Source organism: Tachypleus tridentatus, chromosome 13 (genome assembly GCF_004210375.1).
Source record: "Tachypleus tridentatus isolate NWPU-2018 chromosome 13, ASM421037v1, whole genome shotgun sequence".
Taxonomy (NCBI): domain Eukaryota; kingdom Metazoa; phylum Arthropoda; class Merostomata; order Xiphosura; family Limulidae; genus Tachypleus; species Tachypleus tridentatus.
In genome coordinates this window covers 252,309,005-252,319,961 of record NC_134837.1, presented here as the reverse complement: position 1 = coordinate 252,319,961, position 10,957 = coordinate 252,309,005, and the positions used below count along the sequence as shown (strand labels likewise).

The window sequence follows — 10,957 nt, the reverse complement described above, 5'->3', positions numbered from 1 at the left end:
CGCCTTTATTTACCTACCATAATCAGTTCTGCTACTAGCATTAAAATTTGAAGAATGTTCTTTCATGTTACCTAAAATTTGTACTTTATATATTTGTTTGGCTTTCAAATGGTTTAATCACAAATTGTGTTAGAATTATACTTGCTGTCTTTGTATATGAAATTCTTCACTTGGTAATCTAAATTGTCATTCGTTTCCTACAGTTTCAAGTTGATAGTTTCAACTTCCACAAGCAGAGCGTCACACTCGTCCTGTTGCGATGCTTGTTTCACCATTGGAATTTAATCATTATCCACTAACTTGAAACGCCATTTCTTTGACAACTGGATTAAGTATGACTTAGTGATTAGCGTGCTAGAAAGCTGTATCTAAGAGACCGGTTCATGTCGTGTTGCAGTGAAATTGCATTCCGCGCTTGCTTTTAAGCCATGGGTGTATTAATACGAACAAATAATACACTAATGGCAACTCGAATCGATTCGAGTGGCTCAAATGGTAGCGGATGGTGCTTTTTTTTTCAATCTATTTTACCAGTTCAATATTAGAAACAGCTATCGTAGGTACTCCTTGTGTGGCTTTACGTAAGTATTCGACACAAAGACGCTTGTTTTTTTTTTGTGTAATCAAATTAGAAAGAGTCAGTTTTCCTACCCTGTAATAATTTTATTGTTAACTTAATTCACGAAGCGACGTTTATAACACTTTGCTAAATCTGACACAACTATCAGAAATATCACTTCTGTTGACTTCTGGTGATATATCTGGAAGAACTTTACAGTTTTATGCTGCGAAATGTGATCTGTTTCATTCCTGGCAATTCACTGAAATCGTGAACGTTAGTGTACTTAATAAACTATAGAAATCGTTAAATACATCAAAGAAGAACGGCGACAACAAAAAAACGACAATGAACAATGTAATAGTAGATTAGGCTTAGTATTTTTTGACATTCTAAAACTTTCTGCTGACTAACAATTCTGACAATTTTTCAGTTCAGTAATTTGAGTCGTATAGTGATGTATCTAGATATATCAAAAACTGATGGAGTTAGTTTTACACTTTTCTTTTTGTAATTGAAAATGTATTTTTTCATTGGAGAAAAACAATAGTGTCGCAAGGCTTTAATCAAAATTAGTTTATGTACATGTTATATTCTCGTGTAATGCTTTTTTCTTTTAATTATCATTCATCATAACTTAAAATACCTGTTACTATGGCCGAATATAATTGGTGCCAAATCCTCTAAATGTTTATTATACGCTACGCTTTAATTGAAGGATCGTGTGATGAAATCCCGTAGCCTAACATGTTCCTCTTTTCAGCTGTGGGACATTTAACATTACGTTCAATTCCGATGTTCGTTGGTAAAAGAATAATCGAACAGTTAGCGGTGGGTGGAATTTACGGCCTTCCTTCTAGGCTACCACCTAAAAATTAGAACAGTTAGCGCAGATTGCCTTCGAATAGTTTTGCGCGAAAATTCGTCATACTAACCCTAATATCTTAAAATTACTGAAAGTGCCTCTTAAACGATAATTAAATAGAACGAGCCATAGGAAAAATCCCAGAAATTATAAAATATTTCAGAAGATGACTATTGTATACCACACCCCTCTGGTGCAAGGTTAGCCATTTTAATAAAGATTATAGTTGCAACATTTATATACAGGGTGTTCGGAGAGTCACTGTGCAGTTTTGTCTGTTTATAAACAGACAAGTGCACAGTGACTTTCCGAACACCCTGTATATTCAATGATATATAAGTGGTTCAGTGTATATATACATGTATGCGTATGAACACACACAAATACGTAAATTGTTTTTGTTACTATTTATTTTGTCAAGAGCTTAATATTCTAAAAGGATTGAAAGATACTAGTTCACTTTGATGAAGTTTCATTCATCCCATAATTGGTAAGACTGTTATAAGCATTAGAACAGTGGAAGCACAGTACATAACGAAACAACTCTACAATTTTTTTAAATGTCACTTTATTAAACGAGGGTATTATTTACAATTTTTGAAGTGTAATATTTAATGTAAACGACCAAATAAAACTAGGTTAACTATTTACAGAAGTCTGAAATACATCTTGACACAAAATTTCAACACAACACACTATACTAGTAGTAACATAATGCATACATTCCAATACTACACTACAATATTACTTAACTGACAGGAAAAATCCATGTATTGTAATAGTGTACTTTGTTTACTTACACATTGTTATTTGTTTCTTACAAAAATACTATTTTATGCAAAGTACCATTCATGAGAAATATGCATTTCGGGTTTACAGGCAGGAATTACTGTATAAAATGATAAGTTAGTTACTATAACTAACTCTTTTAAAAACTAAAGAAATAGTTTTAATAACCCTTGATTTTTACTGTAATATTTGTTCTATTCAAGCAACTAAAATACTACAAAATTACCCAAGATCATGTTTGTTTGTTTGTTTGTTTTTTGAATTTCGCACAAAGCTACTCGAGGGCTATCTGCGCTAGCCGTCCCTAATTTAGACTAGAAGGAAGGCAGCTACTCATCACCACCCACCGCCAACTCTTGGGCTACTTTTTTACCAACGAATAGTGAGATTGACTGTCACATTATAACGCCTCCACGGCTGGGAGGGCGAGCATGTTTGGCGCGACGGTGATGCGAACCCGCGACTCTCAGATTACGAGTCACACGCTTGGCCATGCCGGGCCTCCCAAGTCATAGGTCTCGGAACAGGGATATCACTTTTTCCCCCGTAAATCTTGAAAGTGTTACCACATCTCCCAATTAAATTTAGTTTATGTCTCACATACGTGATTCGAAATAAGTAGATACAATGCGAAAATAAGTCATTAGCTGCCTAAGATAAATAATAGAAATTATAAAGTGAAGAGCTTAAGGTAAAAATGGAAGTTTATGTTTGTTTGGAATTAAGCACAAAGCTACACAATGGGCTATCTGTGCTTTGCCCACCACCGGTACTGAAACCCGGATTCTATCGGTGTGAGTCCGCTGTGCCATTGAGGGGGCAGAAAATTATGTGAGTTGGTCATTAAACTACTTATTTCGCATTGATTTAGGTTATTCTTCTGTTTTCCAACATATTTTTTGTTGTTGTTACAACAAGATGGGTCTAAACTTAAACTTGTAAAGATTTCTGGTGAAAATTTGATTTTATTCTTATTTTGTTTCCTATGTCTATAATAATCAGAAATTAATTTATAGTAATCCCCACGGTGGCGCTTTAGTGGTCTCCAATGTGGAAAAGAAAATGTCGATTTGAACGATTTGTTCGTTAGTTCTTACAAAACTGGTGTAGCACGCCTACTCTCTCTTCTTCTTACCCATTTGCCTGACCACTGCTGGCCATACTCTAGACACGATATACGGAGCCATAGCAATCATCAAAAAGGGTAAAATGGTGTTAGAGACGAATGCACAAAAATAGAAGAAGTTGATGTTATATCTTGGCAAAGGGACTCGCCCATACAGTTTTACCAGTCCAATAGCCAAGATGGCGGAGGTAATCTTCATACCCGTACTGAAGGGGACTTCTTCAGTTTTTTTGTTAAAAACAGAGTTCAGACTGATACCCATACCCAACAGAAAGCCGCAGTAGCGCATCATAGAGAAGAAAGGGGTAGTGTCAAGGTGAATGAATTCCTGTTTGGCACACCATTTCATAGCCCTATCCACTGACCACAGAGGATTCAGACCTAAGGCACGTAGAAAAGCATACGTGGTCAAAGCACTTCCCAGCAGTCCAGCAGTTGCCATCACATAGTGCTTCAACTTCAAACTGTCCAGAGTAATCTTACTCATGGTAATAGCGAGACCGCATCCTATAACGATAAAAAAAAAAAAGAACTCGTAACTGAAACCAGTGTATCAAAAGAAAAGAACAAAAATTTATTAGAACATACTTTGACAGGCAAAGAATCATCATAATTGCCATACAACTGTGATTACTTGAAATAATATACTTAATTTGTTCATTCAGTTACAATAACACCTTGTTTTTACTGTGAAATGCGCGTTTTCGCTTTAATACAAAGCTACACAATGGACTATCTGTGTTTTAATCACTGGAGTAATTGCTAAGAAATCCTACCTTAAGAAATACTTAACTTTATTGAAACATGTACAATATGTAAAGTTCATAATCACTTTATAACGTGGTAGTGATTAAATCTTGAAAATACAGTGGTACCTCGGTTCTCGAACAATTCGGTTTTCGAACATATTGTTGGAGAAAAAAATGTTTCGGTTGTCGAACATAAACTCGGTTCACGAACCAAGCTGTCGTGGCCCAAACCCCCGAACGACCCTTCGACCATTTTTGGTCCACGCCAAGCTAGCCCAAAACATTTTACCCTCACCTGTCACTCATTCCCAACCCCCATATAATCTGCATTGAACATTCTCGTTTTTCTTTTTGTTTGTTTTTTGTTTTGTTATTTCTCTAAATATTCTGATTAAATAAGCCATCATGGGGTCAAAGAAGGATAATGAAAGCAGCAAACCAAAAAGAAAAGTTGTTAGAGCCACAATAGAGATGAAATAGATCTCATATCAAAGTATGAGAGTGGTGTTTGTGTGTTAGACCTTGCTACACAGTTTGGTATGGCGAAGTCTACAGTCTGCACCATACTGAAAAATAGAGGTCGTCAAAGGAGCTGATGTTGCAAAAAGAGTGACAGTACTTACAAAACAAAGATCACAAACAATGGAAGAGGTAGAAAAACTGTTGTTGATTTGGGTAAACAAAAAACAGTTAGCTGGTGATAGCATTTCTGAGACCATCATTTGTAAGAAACAAAGCAGTTGCATGTTGACCTCCTGGAAAACACCCCTGGAACGAGTGCTGATACAAATGATGCCTTTAAGACTAGTAGGGGTGGTTTGAAAAATTTAGAAAGAGAAGTGGCATACATAGTGTGGTGAGACATGGGGAGGGTGCCAGGCAGAAACAAACCTCATGAAACAATTTTTAATGAAAAATTGGTCCAGTGAGTCTCAAGCAGGTTGTAGCGGTGCAAAGAGAAAGAACCCCAGAAGGAGAGTTACCTGACGTTTTTATGGCAGGTGACTCCACTTCCAAAAAATAATAACCCTCCTACTCTCTACGTTCCTCACCACCTTTCACTTACACCATCAGCTCTCCTCAGCACAGGTAAAATGCAGTTAAATTCTCATTTATTGTTGTTTTTTTGTATTTATAGTTTTTGTGGTTGACTTTATGCATGTAAGTATTATTATACAGGTATAAATAAGCAATATTTTTACATAAAATGCTTCATAATGCGTAATTTCTGGAGATCTGTAACGGATTAATTTAATTTACAGTATTTCTTATGGGAAAAATTGATTCGGTTTTCGAACAGCCTTCTGGAAGGGATTAAGTTCGAGAACCGAGGTACCACTGTATAATGTTTTATGTGTTTCATTTATTTATTTATTAGTTATCTTTTGCTTGGCGAATTAAATATAGAATGTTCCACTCGGAGGTAGCCATTTGTATTTTTATGAGTATTACGATAATGTACAGCCTTCCAATTCACACTGGTATTGGACAGTTAGTGCAATATTTGAACTTTTGTTTAGTATATTTTTTTACACGACCGACTCGACAACATATTCAAGACTCTCCATAAGTGGACCTGTGGTTTCTACTGACATCTAGTCACACCATTTAGCCATTTTCCTTTGATGTAAAAACCGTCAGTATCGAAACGTGCTTAAACATGTTAAAACATTTTGGTTCTTCAATTATACATTAAACGTACGATGTATTAAACTCGTCTGCAGCAAGATTGTATTTCTCACTGGGCGATCGTAATTTCCTTGATACAACATCCACCAACAAGTGGATCGGTCGAGGTGGACCCATTGCTTGGTACCCAAGGTCACCCGACGTCACTCCTTGTGACTTTTTTCTGTGGAGTTTCATCAAGGATAGTGTTTATATTACGCATCCACAGTCCTTGGATGAGCTACAAGATCACATCACTGATGTTGTTGTGGATAAATCCTGTGTCGTCTGGGTTTGAAAGGTTATGGATAATGTCGTTGAACATCTCCAGAAGTGTGTTGAAAAAGGTGTATTGGGTCCTAAACAAAGCTCGACTAAACCAATTGCCCCATATCAGTTTCAACTGGAAAGCTTTACGTTCGTGTAATAGTTAGAAAAATAAAATAGATACTTACGAATAGGACACTTTGTATGTTTGTGTATGACCATAAGGCATGTCTAAAATTTTAAAATGTGATAAAGAAAAAGAATGGCTTAGCTTACCAATAATCATTCCCAACAAACACTGATGAGGAAAATGGGCTGCGATGTACACTCGAGATAGACTGACCACACACAGCAAGACTGTGTAGATTGACCAACTCACAGAAACCAGCATGTTCTTACTAATTAATGAAGATAAATATGCAGAGTTAATGCCTGGAAATTTAAATATCCGAATCGAAAACTGTAATCATATTGAAGTAAGGATTTCAAAACTAAAAAAAAAAAAGTTTTCAGAATAGTTTTATCGAGATGTGATTAAATATTGGTTATATAAAGTTTCTTTTTCTTGTAGGTTATATTGTATTAAAAACTGTCTCTTTTATTAAGTTCTTATATATACTTATCTTAGCAAACCTTTTGTGTGTTATTTTGTATTTTCTTATTTCATTGTTCTGACATGTTTCTTTTACAAATCTTGCACAAAGTTACAAATAAATATTTTATCCATACATCAATCCAGATTTCTGAATGTTAGATTTGAGATATGTATGTGTGTTTTCTTGTAGCAAAACTACATTGGGTTATCTGATGAGTCCACCGAGAGGAATCGAATTCCTTATTTTAGTCTTGTAAAACCGTAGACTTAGCGCTGTACCAGCGGAGAACTAGATTAAAATGACGGTAGCTAATCGACTGTACATACCGCCAATTCTCGGGCTATTTTTGTCTGACCGAGTTGGAGGGACTTGACTATTAATTTTATATCGCAAAGTACGGAGCGGTTTTTGTTGTTGTTTTTTTTGCGACAAAACGTTGACGTCACGCCTTCCTTATTATTACAGTAATTAATGTTATAGTTACCTTCATATTAAAGTGTATAGGTTGATCCAATAAACTCCTGTTAGTTATTGAACACAAAATGTTAAAATCAAATTAACGTTCATCCACACATTAAAAACTGACATCTCACTGTAGCAGCCATTTTATTAGTGGTTACTAGACCATGCGGCTGTACAGCAATCAATCAACTGTCGCGCACATCCTCAGTAATGGTGAGTAGTCTCAATACATAGACGGCCTTAATGACCCTTACAATCGATAGGCCTAAAGTCCAAATAACCAATTGGTAGCATTGCAAAGTGGCCTAATAATACAATAGGGTCGACAGCGCATATCAGCACACTGATAGTGGTGCTCATGAAAAATTCAATCTACACATGGACTGAAAAAACCCAGAGAGAATTGTCACTTACCTATTTTTGCTGACAGCTCCAGACTTTTCTAGAAAGGCTGTAATAAGAGTGTACCACACAGCTGCATATATCATAGCATGCCCTGAAGGACTCCCTGAAAGTAAATAAATAACTTTTCTTTTCTAGCTTGTGTCAATAAATGATAATCCTGTAGTATAAACAATTTTCTTTTGCGAAGTCATTAGTTACGAAATATTATGTCACATACACATACGTTATCATGAACGAAACTGTAATGTTATTTTGTTGTTATTTTCCTGTTTTTGGATTAGTGGAGTTCACGTAATGATAATCATTAAGAGTTAACTTTTAATTCAATTATTTTAATAATAGCTCAAATTTAGTGGTTACTTAATTTCAAGTAATCGTAGGCCCGGTGGGTTAAGGCATTCGACTCGTAATCTGAGGGTCGCGGGTTTGAATCCCAGTCGCACCAAACATGCTCGCCCTTTCAACCGTGGAAGCATTATATAATGATGGTCAATCCCACTATTCGTTAGTAAAAGAGAAGCCCAAGAGTTGGCGGTGGGTGGTGATGACTAGCTGCTTTCCTCTAGTCTTACACTGTTAAAATAGGGACGGCTAGCGCAGATGGCCCTTAAGTAGCTTTGTGCGAAATTAAAACAAACAAACAAACAAGTAATCGTAAGAAAAATTAGATTTTACGTCGGTGATACCACTACTACATAAACGGTGATCTTGATTTTAATTGCCTCAGATAAACAATTCTTTTTAATGCGAGTTTTAAGGAAATACTTAAGACTTCTATCAAAATGCCTACCAAAGTCAACATAGTAATTTTTTTATAAAAATATTAATATATATGAAACAGAGTAACTTTTTTACGGAAACGAATAGAAGTGGGGAAGTAATAACCTTTACAAGGAATTAATTCCAAATTAATTGTTTCAGAGCAAAGCCACATTGAGATATCTGCTGTGCCCACCCGGGGGATTGGAACCCCAGATTTTATCGTTTAAAGTTCATAAACACACTACTGTTCCCCCGGGAACCCCAAATAATTTAAAATGTTTTGTACTCTGTGAATTATGCCAATTTATTAGTTTGTTCATTCATTGTATGATTAGCCCGCATTATCGTTACAATTTACGTAGTTTTACAAAATTCTTAGAAAACGTCTTTGAAAAATACGCAAAATACTGCCTATATATATATATATACACGTGTATATATATATATACACGTATGACGTACCTGGTCCGGTCTCACATGTCAGGAAATACTGCTGAATTGCTGGTGTATTGGAACCTGTCTTATTGTAAACTTGTGTTTCGTATATCCACCAGTAAGGGCGTTCTCCGTGAAGCATCCTACAAGCAGTAAGAAAACACAGCTATTAATTTAGTATAAAATAAATTTAAATTTTGTCAATTCTGAATGTCATTTGTTGTCGTAATTCGTGTTGGAATAATTTTATTATTATTATTATTTCTTTACACAGTGTATGAGTTCGGGTTTCTTTATTGAGGGGCATAACTAGAAAAACAAACACCATAACATGTACACTTTGTACAAAAGAACAACTGAAAACTTTTACCATTTTAGAACTTGGTTAGACCATTCAGCAATGATGGTAACCCACATCAGCTTTGTCCCTATCCTGCGATCCAATGAATAAACCAAAGGTGCATAGAAAAGAAAAGCATGACGTGGATCCCCAAAGTTCGAAATAGTGAAAAAGACGTCCTTCTGCTGGTGAAACCTGCAACAATGAAAATTATTTAATTTGATTTTTAAAAAATAATTATTATTATTTTTATATTCTGCCAAGTATCGTGTTTAAAAAATAGAGCTTTAAAACAAACTAATTAAAAGTTATTTTGTGTAATAAAAATAAATTTCACCAAATAATGTCAATTATTTAATCAATGTTTGATATTTAAGATCTATATCACAAATAAAAGTTGAGTGAATAATTAGAATAGTGCATATACCAGTTTCCTTACTTTGTTTGTAAAGTTTGAATTGCTGAAACGCTGTTTTCATATACTAGATCCATTTTCTATGAAACTGTGGATATCGTAGCTTATAAAACGACAGGGTTGAAAGGATCAAGAAACCTAAAGAATATATTTAAAAATATTAATGAGAAAGTTGCAAATTCCCATATGTAGGTACAATTGTTGATAAAAGTCTAACAGATATTTGTTTTCCATTGATTAAGCCCAAAAATTATGGTTTAACTTCCCTCTCTAAAAAGAAAATAAAGTACGTGGTAATGTTTTTGAAGACGAATACAAAATTAATTTCTTATCACTTAAAAGAATAAAATGTCGAAAATTTTGGATTAGCGATAAAATAAAGGAGTGGTTGGAAAACTGGAAATACGTTTTAGGCCTTACTTAAGCCAAAATATTCTGCATTATGTACTTGTAAACTATTACATGTACTATGGCGCATAATTTGTTTCTCAGGTGCATATCAATTTACATTTTGTCATCATTAAAATTATAAAGTCACAATACAAAATATTTTACTGCGTATAACATTACATTAATTTTTTTTTACACTATTACCACACTCAAAACTATACTTTATAATCACTTGCGCTAATATTGTTCGCTATCTTTAGCGGAAATGAATACTCAAACTTAACGTTTCTTCAGCATCTTAGTTAATAAAAAGCAGATATTGTTACACACAAAAATGATGATACGAGTGTAAGATTTATGAAGTAATTTACCGAAACTGTAACAATGTTAAGAAAAAGTTACAGTTTACATGATGAAAGCAGTATAAATCAATAGGCCTAACATTTGTGATGAAAATCACGTAAATAGCAGATGAGTTTTTCTGCATTTCAGATCCACCTGTCTCCACAAGTTATCGTCTAAGAGGCTCTTCGTTCAATAATAAAACTTGTTTTGTACGCTCCTAATTTTTAATCCATAACTGACAAACTGAGAGTACATTTTAAAACAGCATTTGCAGTTGACGTGATTATTTTTATGATAAATAAATAGAACTACTTATTAAAAGTCTTTTTTGCGTGTGTAATTGAAGAATTTAATTTACACGTTGAAATCAAATAATTCTGACACTAATGTATAATTTTAACTTAATAATATTTAAATTAGCAACTACCTCTCACCAGTTGGTCTCTTCAACCAAATCAGGCACGCATTTGCTGAAAGCTGGCTTCTGAGCTCTTCCCCCTCTCTCCCTCTCTCTTTCTACCTCCCTCCTACTCTTCCCTCTGTGAGATCTATTAATCACCACAACTTTCATTGAGCCTTTATATAGAGAATTCACCCGTCAATCAAATGTTTACGTTTCTTTGCTGACGCACGGCTAGAACCCGAGAGCGAAATAACAATTTGATGTGATAACCCTCGAACACGATGACATACTGTTGCTGGGGCCTTGTGAATATTTTTTTATAAACCTATAGCACAAATAAGCCCTAAAGAACATGGTTGTTTACCGTATAGAACGATGCTA

At 34.8% G+C, this 10,957-nt stretch overlaps 1 protein-coding gene across 2 annotated transcripts; it reads right to left on the bottom strand.

The window, feature by feature from the left end:
* Window positions 1-1,816: 1,816 nt before the first annotated feature.
* LOC143239656 (glucose-6-phosphatase catalytic subunit 1-like) lies at window positions 1,817-10,738 on the bottom strand. 2 transcript variants are annotated; one of them, XM_076480984.1, is made up of 7 exons: window positions 10,608-10,738; window positions 9,463-9,576; window positions 9,054-9,218; window positions 8,711-8,826; window positions 7,496-7,589; window positions 6,300-6,421; window positions 1,817-3,846 (listed from the first exon to the last, which is right to left on the bottom strand). In XM_076480984.1, the coding sequence occupies exons 2-7, from the start codon at window positions 9,513-9,515 to the stop codon at window positions 3,329-3,331; spliced, it is 1,068 nt and encodes a 355-aa protein (XP_076337099.1). In that variant the 5' UTR covers window positions 9,516-9,576; window positions 10,608-10,738; the 3' UTR covers window positions 1,817-3,328. The 2 variants fall into 2 exon arrangements, with proteins under 2 accessions (XP_076337099.1, XP_076337098.1); XM_076480983.1 differs by having other exon boundaries at window positions 10,601-10,734.
* Window positions 10,739-10,957: the final 219 nt, after the last annotated feature.